At 35.1% G+C, this 19,230-nt stretch overlaps 1 protein-coding gene across 1 annotated transcript; it reads right to left on the bottom strand.

Moving 5' to 3' along the window:
- Positions 1-1,118: 1,118 nt before the first annotated feature.
- On the bottom strand, positions 1,119-11,558 carry LOC131938224 (transcription factor SPT20 homolog; the record flags this gene model as incomplete). Its single annotated transcript, XM_059296144.1, has 3 exons — positions 1,119-1,206; positions 10,417-10,967; positions 11,448-11,558. Coding segments are annotated over 3 exons (750 nt in total), but the record flags the coding sequence as incomplete, so codon positions are not given.
- Between the last annotated feature and the right edge of the window lie 7,672 nt (positions 11,559-19,230).

Here is a 19,230-nt window from a genome sequence, read left to right as displayed (position 1 = left end):
ACGACTTCCGTCGGACCAGAAGGTCTCGAGTATTTGGGACGTCCCTGCTCTGATTGGTACTTGGGGGTCATCCATAAATGACGCTTTTTTGACGATTATACCTCCCCCCCTCCCCCTCCTATCCGTCACACGTCGTCACAAAAAGCCAGACCCCCCCCCCCCCCCCATAAATGACGGCACACCTCAACCTACAACCCACCTCAAAAATGCTGTTGAATTTTTTTTTTTTAAACGTCGATATTTTTCCAAAATCTTGTCAGAACTTTGTCAACATACAGTATTTTAATTAATTCCTATTACAATTTATTAAAACAGTTTTCTAAAACGAGGAAATAACGGCTAAAACTCGTTTTCTAACTTTGCTTTTTTATAATGCAAAAAAGTGAAGTCACACCATCTGAACCCCCCGCCCTCCCCCTCATCACACACCGTCACAAAATTACGGACCCCCTACGAGTGTGACGTCATTTATGAACGACCCCCTTGTCTCTCGCTCGGAAAAATCAAGACGGCTTGTCGTTCAAACAGATTAACTGTATTTCCTCTGTCCCCCGAGTTGTGTGCATGAACGGGAAAAGACGATAGAATGGCTTATACAATCGATCCGAAAGAAACCAACATTCTATAAAATGTATTAAACAACGCATATAATTAAAAAAACAATACATTTTTTAAAGGTTATTACAGTACAAGCGATTGAATAAAAAACAAAGTGACTTGTTTTCTAAAATGTTCATACAGTGCACACATATAAAATAAATTACAATCATACGGACCTGCATATGCCAGTTGTAAACAAAGAAAGAATATGAAAATCCTCATCATTGGCTTGGCTTGAATATTTCTGATGTATCTAGAGCTACTCACTCTTTAAGAACACTCTCCCTACTGCATTCAAACGAATTACTTATCGCATTATAGCCAGAAATTATGCTAACTTTGATGAATCCAAACGTGGAGAGATCACAGATGTGTTCAAAGTCAATAGCCTTTCTCGACCATTAACAACAGAACACTCAGTGTATATCAAAACGCCTATCATAACGTATCACAGCACACGGAAAACGTTATTAATGGTTTTCCCATGATGACGTCAGTATTGGGAAATTTAAGACACATTATTGCTGTTTGCTACAGTTACAAATTGTATATGGATCATCATCTTCATCGTCATCGTCAAAATCATTATCATCGTCATCACAATCACTATCATTAACAATATCATGATATTATAATCAGCATCAACATCGTTTATTGTCAACATCACTATCGTTTTTATTATCAATATTTTCATCATCATTTTCATCATTATAATCGTCATCGTTAGCATCGTCATCAAGTACATTAATATCATCATCTTCATCATTAACATCAGGAATCATCAGTTAATATTATCATCATGGCCATCGTCATTATCAGCATCCTCATTACCACGATCTTCATTCACATCATTATAATTAAAATCATCTTTAATTATGAACACTCCTTATTAAACTGCCAGTTAATCGGATTTTTTTAAAAACTGTTAACATTTAAACTTTGGGGGTAGCTAAATATCAAGTTAAACTCTGGGGTTAGCTAGCTAAATATCAAGTTAAACTGCCGGGGTAGCTAAATATCATGTTAAACTTTGGAGGTAGCTAAATATCAAGTTAAACTTTGAGGGTAGCTAAATATCAAGTTAAACTTTAGGGATAGCTAAATATCAAGTTAAACTGTGGGGTTAGCTTAATATCAAGTTAAACTGTGGGGTTAGCTAAATATCAAGTTAAACTTTGGGGGTAGCTAAATATCAAGTTAAACTGCCGGGGTAGCTAAATATCAAGTTAAACTTTAGGGATAGCTAAATATCAAGTTAAACTGTGGGGTTAGCTTAATATCAAGTTAAACTGTGGGGTTAGCTAAATATCAAGTTAAACTTTGGGGGTAGCTAAATATCAAGTTAAACTGCCGGGGTAGCTAAATATCAAGTTAAACTTTAGGGATAGCTAAATATCAAGTTAAACTGCCGGGGTAGCTAAATATCAAGTTAAACTTTGGGGGTAGCTAAATATCAAGTTAAACTGCCGGGGTAGCTAAATATCAAGTTAAACTTTGGGGGTAGCTAAATATCAAGTTAAACTGCCGGGGTAGCTAAATATCAAGTTAAACTGCCGGGGTAGCTAAATATCAAGTTAAACTGCCGGGGTTTCTAAATATCAAGTTAAACTGTGGGGTTAGCTAAATATCAAGTTAAACTGTAGGGTTAGCTAAATATCAAGTTAAACTGTGGGGTTAGCTAAATATCAAGTTAAACAGCCGTAATAGCTAAATACCAAGGTAACTGTGTGTGTAGCTATATATCAAGTTAAACTGTCGGTGTAGCTAAATATCAAGTTAAACTTTGGGGGTAGCTAAATATCAAGTTAAACTGCCGGGGTAGCTAAATATCAAGTTAAACTGCCGGGTATGCTAAATATCAAGTTAAACTGTGGGGTTAGCTAAATATCAAGTTAAACAGCCGTAATAGCTAAATACCAAGGTAACTGTGTGTGTAGCTATATATTAAGTAAAACCGAGAGAGTAACTAGATATCAAGCTAAACTGTTAAGGGAGGATTAAAACGGATGGTAAAATATACAAAAGTGCTGGAGTTTGGGAATGATGGAGAAAAAAAGTAAGAACATTAAAAAGAAGATTTTGGGAAAACCGAAAGGAAAATGACTAGATTAATGTTAATTGTATTTCCGTGGTGGAGGATGGGGCATCATGGAGGTGGGTGGAGGGTAACTGATTTTCTAAAATTTTCAAAGAGTGAAGTATGCTTCAGTGCACTGCAAAGCTTTCATCAAAACTAAAGATTGATTTCTAACTCCGTGGCGATTAAATAGAAAATATTAGTGCGGAAGTTATTTGGTTGTTTAAATGACCAACATTTGATGTTTAAGTTTGATCTTCAACTCTGATGTGGTGAGTTTTAGACAAGAAATCAATGATTGATGTTAATGTCGAAGTTATGATCTTTTCCATCCTACACTGGGGCGAAAAATAACTGCGATAGGTTATTCCGTGTACGTCCTTCCTGTGTCCTGTTCTAAAGTGGAGGGGATGTGGGGAGGGATAATAGAGTATTTCGTTACCTTAATACATTTTATAAAACACTAGCGCAGGGGTCGGCAATTTTTTGATAGGCAAGATCAAAAAGTTACAATTTACAAACTTTCCCAGTTTTTAAAGAGCCACAACATTTTTAGTTCAATATTCGGTATTTGATTAGGATTAGTTAAATAAAGTTGATTTGTTATTTAAAATAAATAGCTTTAAATATGAAATATTTATTCATATAAAAACATAGACATGTTTCGCCAGAATAGTAAAATTAGTAATCAAATAATATTATTCTAGGACTATCTCAATCCACTTTAGAAGCTGTTAACTTTTATTTTATTTTTTCTTTACGGATATCACCGGCTCAGGAGGTGTCTCCCATTAGCCAGTCAGGCCTCAACACGGCAAACGCCGACTAACTGGCTTTGATATCGGTTTAAATAACTTGCATCGTTCGCTTCTATACTTTGGTTCTCATTTGGCTTATCCTCCATCCCACTGAACGCAGGGTAGTCGTACCCCACCGTCCAGTAAATATGAAATTATATAACTATTAATACTTGTGCAAGGAGCTGGAGAGCCGCATCTGGACGTCAAAAGAGCCGCATGCGGCTCGCGAGCCGCAGGTTGCCGACCCCTGCACTAGCGTACTGTCGCGCGGTGCCGCGATCTAGTCCTTCACACAAGAGTGTCGTAACATATTTCATTAACATCTTATTAAACGTGTATTTTTAGACGTGTGACGACCATTTCTAAAAACAAATATGTACAGAAATGTAAGCAAAACCGGGGCTTTAATATTTTATCTCAATTATTGTGGCGCGGGTTTGTTAACACTACGGCCTAGGAGGTGCTGTAGGAAAGCATTGAGTTCATGTTGAACATCCTCCGCAATAGCGAAAGAAAGAAATCATCGTTGGTCTCTTGGATGTCAGGGTCTTTCATGGACGGTCTCATAAGCAACCACGTTCGATTTAGTCATCGAATATACAAGCTCAACGTATCTCTAGTGTAGGGTGCTCTTTAAAGCGATTTTCGGCGTACTCGGGGTGCTCAGGTCGTATGCACCGTGTCAGTATTGTATTGAACTCATTAAAACTAATTTAGGCGACGTAGTGCTCACAGGGAGCCAGAGATACTCCGGGTTACCCGACTGCCGGAGCGTCGGCGGACGCACCTGATTTGATGTAGAGAAATATTTTAGTAGCACATCGTGTTCATAGTGAATCGCACTTTTAAAACAAACGTAGGCGCCATATTGCTTACGTGTGAGACGATGGTGCTCCGGGTCATTCAATCGCCGGGGTCACCGGCGGATGAACCTAATGCAGTTTAACAGCTGAATCAAGTAGTACCCATAACCCACTATGCAGGGCGCCCAATTAACGGGTACCCAAGATAGCCGATCGAAAAATGTGGGTGCCAAACGTCATCTGCCTTTTACTTTTTTAGATATCTTATTTAGAATAAACACGCACACTGCCGAGACGCCGCCACTAAGAAATTGTAATTTTCTTTATCTCAGAAACATATACAGCAGTATTCCCAATAATGACTCAATGTTTCATGGTATTTGGATCAGCCGTGTAGTCATCCGAAAAGTACATAAACACACATAGATTTTTTACACGTATATATATATATATATATATATATATATATATATATATATATATATATATATATATATATATATATATATATATATTAGGTTAATCCATAAGAGACAAATATAATTGTTTAACGTGTTTTCTTCTTTTATCTTTTAATATAAAAATATATTACCAAGGATTAAGGTTTGGTTTTATTTTCTATAATTGTAAGTCAATCCTAAGCTTAACATTGTTTTTATTGTAAATTGATTATAGTAAAAAAAAGACACATGATTCTACATGGCTCGAAGAAACACCTTATAAGCTACTGAAATATTGCTGGTTTGGCTAAGTATTGAATACCATTATAACGTAATGCTATTATAAACACTCACTCATTTCACTCGCCCACACTCTCAGAGATGATGCAAACATCATATCATTAACACACCTTGTACTTAAACAGTTATCATTAACACACTCTCGTTACTTAATGCATATCGTTACAAAACTCTTCACTAATACATGTATCACTATCTCTCTCTCTCTCTCTCTCTCTCTCTCTCTCTCTCTCTACTAATACATGAATCGACCTTAACACTCTCTATATTAATACATGTATCATATCATTAACATTCTCTCTCTCTCTACTACTACTACTACTACTACTACTACTACTACATTAATCTCCTTAACACACTCTATACTAATACATGTATCATATCATTCTCTCTACAAATACATTTATTATGTCATGAGCACACTCTACCAGTCGTAACAACATTACACAGTATAGCGTGTAATACAAAAATGTGTGTAGGTGCATAGAGTGTGTAGTGAGTAAAACCTTTTAAACTTATTTGAAATTTGAGTCATCTTTTCCCTTCCCCCCCCCCCAATTCTATTCCCCACCCGCCACAAGTATACGTAAATTTTAATTGCACAAAATATAACGAAAAGAAGTATTTTTTACCTCGAAAAGAAACACAGTAATGTACGTCTTGTGATTAAGGCTCTGTTTTGTTTATCACGGTGTTTCACTGTCCAGTGATTTTTATTTTGAAAAGACTGTTTTTTTTTTGTTTCTTTTGGTGACACACGTTCTTGGCTTTGTGTGTTGACTCATGCGCATTGTCTCATGACGGATGTTGATTTGATGATAGATATTAACAACACCAGTATAGTTATGTCTGCAGACCAGAGTTTGTTCCAGGCATCTCTTCGGTAGGGGGGGGGGCATTGTAGCCTGTTGCAAATGTTGGTAAACATTTTTGCAAATGTTGGTAAACATTTACCTCAAACCGACAAACAGACATAGTGAACTAAATAATATCTTATGATAACAATTCAGAGAAGTTTTGTGAAGCATCTCTCGCTACCACCACTATGCACAATTTTAAACACCCACCGAATTCCCTATTACAAGATTTGTTCTGTTGGCATTTTCAAGGGAGAAAACAGAAAAAGTAGCATTTAGTTTCTCATTGTTTAGTTCATTTAGTACATACTTTTGTTTGGTTAACATCTTAAACAATACAAAACTGTGCAATCAATAACATCTGTTTCATAATTATTCCCATGACAGAACATGAAGGTGGTGTGTAGAAATACGTGACTTGAGGCTGAAATCACTAGAAATTGAGTGTGTTGTTACACGGAATGTGGTGTGTTATTGCACACGTGTGGTGTGTTTGGATGTGACACAGTGTATGAAATGGCCTAATTGGTCGTCACTTAAATTACATGATATTTAGCATGAAAATCAATGGCATTTAGTGTTTTTGTTAACCTGTGCTGTGTGCTGATGTGATCAGGGTTCTTTCAGATATTTTTTTACATCAGTAGGAAGCGTGAGGGAGGTTTTCGAAACTTCTGGACATGTTTAAAAATGCAATGATTACGAACGAAGTCATGTTTGTTTGTTTGTTTGTTTTCTTTTTGGTCAATCCATAAAAGTGCATAAAACGCAGGGTCACAGAAATAATTAAATTTATCGTCGGTAAAAATTCACGATGAATTTATACCAATGTTTGATGGTTGCACGTCTCTTATATAGCATTCAACTACATCTACAATATTTACCTCAACAACAACACCATCTCCCACAACAGACACACCAATAACCAAAACAACACCAACTACAACTAAAACAACATTAACTAAAACTACAACAACACTAACTACAACTACAAATACAAATACAACAATATAAATTAACATTACAGCTACAAAACAAACTCAAACAGAACAGCAACAACTACGACTACATCAAAACTACTACAACATCATGACCATAAATTATCATTCCTACACTATAATCCACTACTGCGACACGCATGTTCCACATTGGTTATCATCGACTAAGACGAAATTTTTTTTCAGTTGAAAGCTACCAACCTGTTGCCTGAAGTCAAGTATATTTTAGATATAAAACTGCGTCGCTAGATTTATTTTTACAAATGTAAATAGCTTTTAATTTCACGGGTCTGAAGGTTTACATTTTCAGACAGCTACTGTTTTGTGTACCAGCATACGGTGAAGGATACACACTTCATTGTACACATTTCCTTGTAACATTTTCATTGCATATTTTTCGTTATTTCATTATTAATATTTCTTTGGTTTCTTTTTGTTTCCAGTTTTTTTATATCGGTTTTGTGTTCGCTGATTTTATGAAAGGCACGAACATTTGTTGTCTTTTTTATCTAACTGCAAAAAAAAACATCTGTTTTTCCATTTATTATAATGTGAATGCTGAAATTAATAGAGATCATCAACAGACATCAATGATAACGGATTGATGGAAATCGATATGAATCATAGATAGCGGTCATTCACATACATTATTTAAATGAATATCGATAGATTATTTATAGAGATCATTTATTGATAAACCATATAAATTATTTATAGTTGATTATAAGGACGATCGATATTAATCGATAAAGAGTAATTGATGGAGTTCCTGTGGTGGACTGTTTATTTATAATTACACACAAATACATACAAATAATGAACATAGTTTTGTTCTACATTTGCTTGATAAAAGAAAAAATTGAAACATTGGTTGCTTTATTGTGTTTATTGATTTTTGAAATGGGTTAACATATTTTTACTCTACGTGATTTTAGTTTTTAATTGTTTATCTATCTATCCAAGTGTCAGTATGTTTTCTACTGTTATTACAGTTATTGAATAAATTGAATATATTAAATTGAATCTAATTATAAACATAAGAGAAAAAGTAGATTTTTATAAATTACTAGCATTCAAACCGTTGCAAAGGTCAGTAGAACAAAAACAGGTGTCTTTGCCCAGGTAAGTCACACACCCATTGGCTTGAATAACGTTCGATGGGAAGCCTCCATCTGAACAGTCACGGGCAACAACTGTAAAGGGAAATTTTGGCAAGAATAATTTTGTAGGTTAATTAGTTCACTTTCTACAGCAGTAATTAGCTATTGTGACTTTATTAAATTACTCCAGAGAATCAAGTGAATTTTTTAAAATACAAGATAAAACGCTAGTTCCTAGGTTTCAAATTATTTAACATTGTGAAATAATTACGCCATATAGTAAACACCAAAATAAGTTGTTATTGTGTCAAAGAGTTCTGGATACATACTGTCGTGGATTCATGGATACATACATTCGTGGAGTCATGGATACATACTGTCGTGGATTCATGGATACATACTGTCGTGGCATTATGGATACATACATTCGTGGAGGCATGGTTACATACTGTCGTGGAGTCATGGATACATACTGTCGTGGATTCATGGATACATGCATTCGTGGATTCATGGATATATACTGTCGTGGAGTCATGGATACATACATTCGTGGAGTCATGGATACATACTGTCGTGGATTCGTAGGGACGATGAATCTTCAGCCCATTCAACATTGTTTTTACAGTCAGTTGTTATAATAAAGTCAATGTCACAACTTGGCGTATTTACTATGACTACTTCTACTTACGTTCTCCAGAACCTGTTTGAAATGTTGTTTTTACACATGGGCCAGTACACTCAATAAGCTTAGCTTTTATCCAGCCTTCGGAATCCCCTACTTGGGGGCATATAGATGCTCCGTTACCATTCGTGCATTGGTAGCACATGCGGAGTATTCGTGTTGTTGAAATAGTTGTTGTGGTGTCAGGTATTGGCGAAGTGGTGTCAGGTGTTGTTGTTATAGTTTCTGGTGATGTTGTAATAGTTTTGTGTGTTGTTCTACTGCGTTTTCGTTTTGTAGTAGTCGCCTCTTGTGTTGAAGCAGTCGTTTCCGGTGTTGTAGTGCTTGTTTCTGGTGTTGTCGTTTCTGATGTTGTAGTTGTAGTTTCTGGTGTTGAAGTAGTTGTTTCAGGTGTTGTTGATATTTCTAGTGTTGTAGTAGTCGTTTCTAGTGTTGTTGTTGTCATTTCTTGTGTTGCTGTTGTTGTTTCTGGCGTAGTCGTTTCTGGTGTTGTAGTAATTGTTTCTGATGTAGTAGTTGTTTCTGGTGTTGTAGTAGTCGTTTCTGGTGTTATCGTTTCTGGTGTTGTCGTTTCTGGTGTTGTTGTAGTCGTTTCTGGTGTTGTAGCAGTCGTTTCTGGTGTAGTCGTTTCTGGTGTTGTAGCAGTCGTTTCTGGTGTTGTAGCAGTCGTTTCTGGTGTTGTAGCTGTCGTTTCTGGTGTTGTAGCTGTCGTTTCTGGTGTTGTCGTTTCTGGTGTTGTAGCAGTCGTTTCTGGTGTTGTCGTTTCTGGTGTTGTAGCAGTCGTTTCTGGTGTTGTAGCAGTCGATTCTGGTGTTGTAGCAGTCGTTTCTGGTGTTGTAGCTGTCGTTTCTGGTGTTGTAGCAGTCGTTTCAGGTGTTGTAGCTGTCGTTTCTGGTGTTGTGGCAGTTGTTTCTGGTGTTGTCGTTTCTGGTGTTGTAGCAGTCGTTTCTGGTGTTGTCGTTTCTGGTGTTGTAGCAGTCGTTTCTGGTGTTGTAGCTGTCGTTTCTGGTGTTGTGGCAGTTGTTTCTGGTGTTGTCGTTTCTGGTGTTGTAGCAGTCGTTTCTGGTGTTGTCGTTTCTGGTGTTGTAGCAGTCGTTTCTGGTGTTGTAGCTGTCGTTTCTGGTGTTGTGGCAGTTGTTTCTGGTGTTGTCGTTTCTGGTGTTGTCGTTTCTGGTGTTGTAGCAGTCGTTTCTGGTGTTGTCGTTCCTGCTGTTGTAGCAGTCGTTTCTGGTGTTGTCGTTTCTGGTGTTGTAGCAGTCGTTTCTGGTGTTGTCGTTTCTGGTGTTGTAGCAGTCGTTTCTGGTGTTGTAGCAGTCGATTCTGGTGTTGTAGCAGTCGTTTCTGGTGTTGTCGTTTCTGGTGTTGTAGCAGTCGTTTCTGGTGTTGTAGCAGTCGTTTCTGGTGTTGTAGCAGTCGTTTCTGGTGTTGTCGTTTCTGGTGTTGTAGCAGTCGTTTCTGGTGTTGTAGCAGTCGATTCTGGTGTTGTCGTTTCTGGTGTTGTAGCAGTCGTTTCTAGTGTCGTAGCAGTCGATTCTGGTGTTGTCGTTTCTGGTGTTGTAGCAGTCGTTTCTGGTGTTGTCGTTTCTGCTGTTGTAGCTGTCGTTTCTGGTGTTGTAGCTGTCGTTTCTGGTGTTGTCGTTTCTGGTGTTGTAGCAGTCGTTTCTGGTGTTGTAGCAGTCGTTTCTGGTGTTGTAGCTGTCGTTTCTGGTGTTGTAGCAGTCGTTTCTGGTGTTGTAGCAGTCGTTTCTGGTGTTGTAGCAGTCGTTTCTGGTGTTGTAGCAGTCGTTTCTGGTGTCGTAGCAGTCGATTCTGGTGTTGTCGTTTCTGGTGTTGTAGCAGTCGTTTCTGGTGTTGTCGTTTCTGCTGTTGTAGCTGTCGTTTCTGGTGTTGTAGCTGTTGTTTCTGGTGTTGTAGCAGTCGTTTCTGCTGTTGTAGCTGTCGTTTCTGGTGTTGTAGCAGTCGTTTCTGCTGTTGTAGCTGTCGTTTCTGGTGTTGTAGCAGTCGTTTCTGCTGTTGTAGCTGTCGTTTCTGGTGTTGTAGCAGTCGTTTCTGCTGTTGTAGCTGTCGTTTCTGGTGTTGTAGCAGTCGTTTCTGGTGTTGTCGTTTCTGCTGTTGTAGCAGTCGTTTCTGGTGTTGTAGCAGTCGTTTCTGCTGTTGTAGCTGTCGTTTCTGCTGTTGTAGCAGTCGTTTCTGGTGTTGTAGCAGTCGTTTCTGGTGTCGTAGCAGTCGATTCTGGTGTTGTCGTTTCTGCTGTTGTAGCAGTCGTTTCTGGTGTTGTAGCAGTCGTTTCTGCTGTTGTAGCTGTCGTTTCTGGTGTTGTAGCTGTCGTTTCTGGTGTTGTAGCAGTCGTTTCTGGTGTTGTAGCAGTCGTTTCTGCTGTTGTAGCAGTCGTTTCTGGTGTTGTAGCAGTCGTTTCTGGTGTTGTAGCTGTCGTTTCTGGTGTTGTCGTTTCTGGTGTTGTAGCAGTCGTTTCTGGTGTTGTCGTTTCTGGTGTTGTAGCAGTCAATTCTGGTGTTGTCGTTTCTGGTGTTGTAGCTGTCGTTTCTGGTGTTGTAGCTGTTGTTTCTGGTGTTGTAGCTGTCGTTTCTGGTGTTGTCATTTCTGGTGTTGTAGCAGTCGTTTCTGGTGTTGTAGCTGTCGTTTCTGGTGTTGTCATTTCTGGTGTTGTAGCAGTCGTTTCTGGTGTTGTAGCAGTCGTTTCTGGTGTTGTAGCTGTCGTTTCTGGTGTTGTCGTTTCTGGTGTTGTAGCAGTCGTTTCTGGTGTTGTCGTTTCTGGTGTTGTAGCAGTCAATTCTGGTGTTGTCGTTTCTGGTGTTGTCGTTTCTGGTATTGTAGCAGTCGTTTCTGGTGTTGTAGCAGTCGTTTCTGGTGTTGTAGCTGTCGTTTCTGGTGTTGTAGCTGTCGTTTCTGTTGTTGTCTTTTCTGGTGTTGTAGCAGTCGTTTCTGGTGTTGTCGTTTCTGGTGTTGTAGCAGTCGTTTCTGGTGTTGTAGCAGTCGTTTCTGGTGTTGTAGCAGTCGTTTCTGGTGTTGTAGCAGTCGTTTCTGGTGTTGTAGCTGTCGTTTCTGGTGTTGTCGTTTCTGGTGTTGTAGCAGTCGTTTCTGGTGTTGTAGCAGTCGTTTCTGGTGTTGTCGTTTCTGGTGTTGTAGCAGTCGTTTCTGGTGTTGTAGCAGTCGTTTCTGGTGTTGTCGTTTCTGGTGTTGTAGCAGTTGTTTCTGGTGTTGTAGCAGTTGTTTCTGGTGTTGTCGTTTCTGGTGTTGTAGCAGTCGTTTCTGGTGTTGTAGCTGTCGTTTCTGGTGTTGTGGCAGTTGTTTCTGGTGTTGTCGTTTCTGGTGTTGTCGTTTCTGGTGTTGTAGCAGTCGTTTCTGGTGTTGTCGTTCCTGCTGTTGTAGCAGTCGTTTCTGGTGTTGTAGCAGTCGTTTCTGGTGTCGTAGCAGTCGATTCTGGTGTTGTCGTTTCTGGTGTTGTAGCAGTCGTTTCTGGTGTTGTCGTTTCTGCTGTTGTAGCTGTCGTTTCTGGTGTTGTAGCTGTCGTTTCTGGTGTTGTAGCAGTCGTTTCTGGTGTTGTAGCAGTCGTTTCTGGTGTTTTAGCAGTCGTTTCTGGTGTTGTAGCAGTCGTTTCTGGTGTTGTAGCTGTCGTTTCTGGTGTTGTAGCTGTCGTTTCTGGTGTTGTCGTTTCTGGTGTTGTCGTTTCTGGTGTTGTAGCTGTTGTTTCTGGTGTTGTCTTTTCCGCTGTTGTAGCAGTCGTTTCTGGTGTTGTAGCAGTCGTTTCTGGTGTTGTAGCAGTCGTTTCTGGTGTTGTAGCAGTCATTTCTGGTGTTGTAGCAGTCGATTCTGGTGTTGTCGTTTCTGGTGTTGTAGCAGTCGTTTCTGGTGTTGTCGTTTCTGGTTTTGTAGCTGTCGTTTCTGGTGTTGTAGCTGTCGTTTCTGGTGTTGTCGTTTCTGGTGTTGTAGCAGTCGTTTCTGGTGTTGTGGCAGTCGATTCTGGTGTTGTCGTTTCTTGGGTTGTAGCAGTCGTTTCTGATGTGGTAGTAGCTGTTTCTGGTGTGGTAGTAGTTGTTTCTGGTGTTGTAGTAGTTGGTGTTGTTGTCGTGGTAGTTGGTGTTGTTGTAGTTGTAGTGGTAGTTGGTGTTGTTGTCGTGGTAGTTGGTGTTGTTGTAGTTGTAGTAGTAGTGGTAGTGGTAGTTGATGTTGTTGTAGTAGTTGTTGGTGTTGTTGTAGTGGTCGTTGATGTAGTTGTTGTCGGCAGGCAGTAGTAATCTATCCAAGGCTTCAACATTGCATCTAATGCAGCTGACACAACCAATTGATTGAAATATGTGCAGTCAGTGGCAGCTAAACCCATCACACAGGCTTTTGATTTTCTCGCCCACCTAGGAAAAAACATCACAGTGTTTTAGAATGTTGGGCGAAATAAAGAAGTCAAAGACGATGTTCATTTCAACAATCTGAATCAGGGGTTCGAAAGTGGCATTACTGTTTATATTCTGGTGTTGTTGTTTTATGTAGTGAATATTTGTTTTACTTCCTCGCTTACGGCAGTTAGAGAAAGTATTGTTACTGTAAAAACTCGAAATGAAGAGTTCTGGACATTTTGCACCTCCTCGAGTGGAAAAAAAAGTTTTGCAATCTTTTAGTGTGTGTTTCTGTTTGGGGGTCGTCCATAAATGACGTCACACTTTTGTGTGTGATGAGGGGGAGGGGGGGGGGGGGGGTTAGATGGTGGGACATCACACTTTTGCATTGAAGAAAAGCAATGTTAGAAAACGAATTTTAGAAAACTTTTTTAATTAAGCGTAATATAAATTGATAGCTCAGACAAGGTTTTGGAAAAATATCGACGTTTTAAGAAAAATTCAGCTTCAATTTTGAGGGGGGGGGGGGGGTTAGGCTCAGGTGTGATGTCATTTTAGGGTGGGGGTCTGGCTTTTTGTGACGATGTATGACGGAGGGGAGGGGGAGGGGGAGGTAAAAATCGTCAAAAAAGCGTGACGTCATTTATGGATAACCCCTTGTCCGTGTATGACCATAAAATAAATTACTATTGGAGTATATATATATATATATATATATATATATATATATATATATATATATATATATATATATATATATATATATATATATATATATATATATATATATATATATATATATATATATATATATATATATATATAACTATCCTATCAAATTCATAGTTGTTGTGTTGCGTATATACTCAACGTGATAATTTGAATTATCGTGTTATATTTATTTTATTGATATTATAGTTTACTGAATATGCCATATGTTAATATATTGACAATGTGGTTTGCTAAAATAACCAATATAATAAGTTTTTTCTTTAATAGTAGGGTGGGAGGAATGTCATGGTGGTAGAGTAGATTTGTGTATGACTGGATTGAACGGTCGAGTAAGGGACAGCATTCAATAAGGACGATTTAAAGCTTGGTCAGGGACAGTTAGGGTATGATTTAGTGAGAACAGTACGCTTTCTAGCGGTGTAGTGTGATATTCAATTCAATTAAAGTATCATGTTGTATTATTAATCTTGAACTAGTTATATTTTTTATTCGACACGAAAATTGTAAATATTCTGTCCTCATCACAATTTGGAAAAGCCACCGCCGGAGGTGTTTGGAAGAGTTTAAATGTAAATGTACTCAATTTTCATATGAACACGATAAGTTTACTAACTTTTTATTTATTCTAAATTTTGTTATGTTTAATTTTTTAGCGATTTCTAATAATAGCATGAGATATTTAACTTTATTTTCGAATCTATAGTAAGATTAACAGTTTCTTTTAGTGGACGAAAATTCATATATTAATGAAAGATTGATTTTACTACTTTTGAGCGCTTTTCGTTAAACGGAAATGGCACGTTCTTCAACTATCATGTGAATACGAAAACTTGAATACCGTTTATGATTACGTTAAAAAAACCTGCTGTTCAATGGTATTTATATAGTTGTTTTTTTTAAGTATTTTCTATTTCTTGTATACATTTCATAGCGTACGTCTTGATAAGTAGATCTATAGATATAAATCAAATTAAATGAAATAGTTAATTTCTTCATATTCTAAAATTGGAGGATGACGCCATTTAGTTTTGTGTACTCTCCGCAGAACATACTTATCATATAGCCTCAAAAATGTTGCGGACAGAGAGAGAGAGAGAGAGAGAGAGAGGTGCGCACGTGGGCTTTTACACATTAGGATTAGACATAATTCAACACAATTTTCATTCATTTGTATTGAAACATTGTTGTGAAACCGTACTTTACGCAGCTTACCCCAATTTTACGCATGTACTTACTCGCACTTGTCGCTAGCTTGAACTTTACCGCAGTTCAGAAACTCCTGCTGGAAATGGGCTAAAGTTTTACAATTTCTTAGACAATTTAAGAATTGAACGAAATCTGGGGAAAACATTTATAAAACCATGTTTAGTTGCTGAAAAAAATAACACAAAGCCTGTTATAATACGAAAAAAGATACAAACACAAACATAGAGGGGAAAGATTATTTTAAACATAAATCATGTTTCCACTTAAAATGAGTAAATGAAGGCATTCATATTTCAACGTTATTGTTTTACTATTGTTTCAATTTTTATATCTACTTGTGATATTAATTGCATTCTTTTTTTTATTCCTTTTTAGAGCTTAAATTTTTAAATAAAAAAATTTCGTGTGTTGTTCCTCTTTTATATTGTTATTGTGTGTCTTGTTAAACTGCTTGGTTAGTTTTATAAATTTCAAGTACTATTTGTCTTACTTCAAGAAAGGAAAGCAATTTGCTGTAGACTGTTTTTTAAGAACTCATGACTTCAGTTTAAATTTAGCAAATGTATATTTAGAATAAATGTTCGATTCGCCATATTTAGCGTTAAAGTTTTGACTGACACAATTAATTAATTTTTTTTTAGGTTTTAAAATACCAACAAATTGTTAGATATGTAAATAGGAAAGTTTAGCAGCTACTAAACGCAACTAGTCAATTTAAAGTGTACTGGGAAGTAGGATTATAGTGGTCGAGGGAATGATATGATAGTGCTGGAACGAAACAAAACACAAAAGCTATAGCTTCTACCGTGACCCACCGTAGCTGCCTTGCTGGCTACAGAGGTACGGGTAGGTCCCAGCCTGCAGAAGATATGGCGGCCATGTGTCGCGTGGACAGTTGGCTAACACGTCAGTGGCATAGGTAGCTCCCCTGTCAATATATCAAGAACAACTACAAGAATAAAGACAAGAACAAAGAATTGAGCAAGGACACGACACGACAAAAGAAAACTGCAACAGCAAAAACCGTAACAATAACCTCAACACGAATCACCACAATAACCACAACAATAAACACAACAACAACTGCAACAGTAGCCATGCAAATAACCATGCAATAGAAACAAAAATAACCACAGATATAACCGCAACTAACCATTAAAGTAACCTCAACAAACAATACAAATAATACAAATAATACAAATAATACAACTAATACAACTAATACAACTAATACAACTAATACAAATAATACAAATAATACAAATAATACAAATAATACAAATAATACAAATAATACAAATAATACAAATAATACAAATAATACAAATAATACAAATAATACAAATAATACAAATAATACAAATAATACAAATAATACAAATAATACAAATAATACAAATAATACAAATAATACAAATAATACAAATAATACAAATAATACAAATAATACAAATAATACAAATAATACAAATAATACAAATAATACAAATAATACAAATAATACAAATAATACAAATAATACAAATAATACAAATAATACAAATAATACAAATAATACAAATAATACAAATAATACAAATAATACAAATAATACAAATAATACAAATAATACAAATAATACAAATAATACAAATAATACAAATAATACAAATAATACAAATAATACAAATAATACAAATAATACAAATAATACAAATAATACAAATAATACAAATAATACAAATAATACAAATAATACAAATAATACAAATAATACAAATAATACAAATAATACAAATAATACAAATAATACAAATAATACAAATAATACAAATAATACAAATAATACAAATAATACAAATAATACAAATAATACAAATAATACAAATAATACAAATAATACAAATAATACAAATAATACAAATAATACAAATAATACAAATAATACAAATAATACAAATAATACAAATAATACAAATAATACAAATAATACAAATAATACAAATAATACAAATAATACAAATAATACAAATAATACAAATAATACAAATAATACAAATAATACAAATAATACAAATAATACAAATAATACAAATAATACAAATAATACAAATAATACAAATAATACAAATAATACAAATAATACAAATAATACAAATAATACAAATAATACAAATAATACAAATAATACAAATAATACAAATAATACAAATAATACAAATAATACAAATAATACAAATAATACAAATAATACAAATAATACAAATAATACAAATAATACAAATAATACAAATAATACAAATAATACAAATAATACAAATAATACAAATAATACAAATAATACAAATAATACAAATAATACAAATAATACAAATAATACAAATAATACAAATACAAATACAAATACAAATACAAATACAAATACAAATACAAATACAAATACAAATACAAATACAAATACAAATACAAATACAAATACAAATACAAATACAAATACAAATACAAATACAAATACAAATACAAATACAAATACAAATACAAATACAAATACAAATACAAATACAAATACAAATACAAATACAAATACAAATACAAATACAAATACAAATACAAATACAAATACAAATACAAATACAAATACAAATACAAATACAAATACAAATACAAATACAAATACAAATACAAATACAAATACAAATACAAATACAAATACAAATACAAATACAAATACAAATACAAATACAAATACAAATACAAATACAAATACAAATACAAAATGCAAATGCAAATGCAAATGCAAATGCAAATGCAAATGCAAATGCAAATAAAATGCAAATGCAAATGCAAATGCAAATGCAAATGCAAATGCAAATGCAAATGCAAATGCAAATGCAAATGCAAATGCAAATGCAAATGCAAATGCAAATGCAAATGCAAATGCAAATGCAAATGCAAATGCAAATGCAAATGCAAATGCAAATGCAAATGCAAATGCAAATGCAAATGCAAATGCAAATACAAATACAAATACAAATACAAATACAAATACAAATACAAATACAAATACAAATACAAATACAAATACAAATACAAATACAAATACAAATACAAATACAAATACAAATACAAATACAAATACAAATACAAATACAAATACAAATACAAATACAAATACAAATACAAATACAAATACAAATACAAATACAAATACAAATACAAATACAAATACAAATACAAATACAAATACAAATACAAATACAAATACATCTTTGATCTGTTTGACAACGGTTTTTTTACATAAAATTCAACATTGACATTCAGAATATTACCTTTTGACTTCCCATTAAGGTAGAAATAGTTTTTAAAGCATAAACAACTTACACACAATACTGGTTCCTCGCAAACACATTGTTAATGTATAAAAAATTCCAGTCAGTAAACTGATATAACTTGCTCCACACGGTATTCAAACATGTATCAGTGTTGCTCAGTGAACATGTCGCTGTAGAGATAAATAGTTACACTTACAGTATTGTTGTATAGTAACATTTTCCAGTTATATTTTATATACATTGAGATAGTGTAAACAAGCTGTGAGTTGGAAATCAAGTGCGAAAATCAAGTTTTATCGTATAAAGAAAAAACAACACCATTTCAATGAAAATTGTTTTAATTATTATAAATTAAAGATTTGTACGGCTTGCCTGTGGGCTGGGATGCAGCCCTGGTTTAATTTTGTTTTTAAAAGTGAATAGCAAATGAATACTGTAGGGAAACACTCTTGTCGCATAACAGCGACACTAATACACTCGAATTGCACGCTAAAAAAATAAACAAAGGCTGGAGATATTAATAATACAGCTCATAAACTAAAACAAAAAAATTTTATAAAATGATAAAATCTCTCAGAGAAACCAATTTAGCATATTTTATGAACTGGCTGGATACGATGTACTAGGATAGTCGAGTTCAGAAAGTCTAGAGTTCGGATCCAAGGCTAGAGTCTGAAGGACGTCCTTGCTTGAATGTGAAACTAGATCTCGTTTAAAAAATTCAGCACGGCGGGGCACACTTTCACAATGTATATCGTTGTCGTTGAACAAAAATTGAATTCTTCTTCATCTGTCCCACGTGCTTGGGCACGAATGGGAGTAAATGATACACAGGCTTACCCAATTGATCAAAAGCGCTAACCAACATAGAAAAATACCAAACCATCATTTTATAATATACGGTAAATATGTGATAAAAACGCACATAATCAAAGCATAACAATATATATACTTTATAAAAGTTACCTTTCA

Source organism: Physella acuta, unplaced genomic scaffold, assembly GCF_028476545.2.
Source record: "Physella acuta isolate Inbredline_101_S28 unplaced genomic scaffold, ASM2847654v3 ptg000239l, whole genome shotgun sequence".
Classification (NCBI taxonomy): Eukaryota; Metazoa; Mollusca; class Gastropoda; family Physidae; genus Physella; species Physella acuta.
The sequence above is the reverse complement of the archived record's forward strand: the minus strand, read 5'-3'. Positions and strand labels throughout refer to the sequence as shown.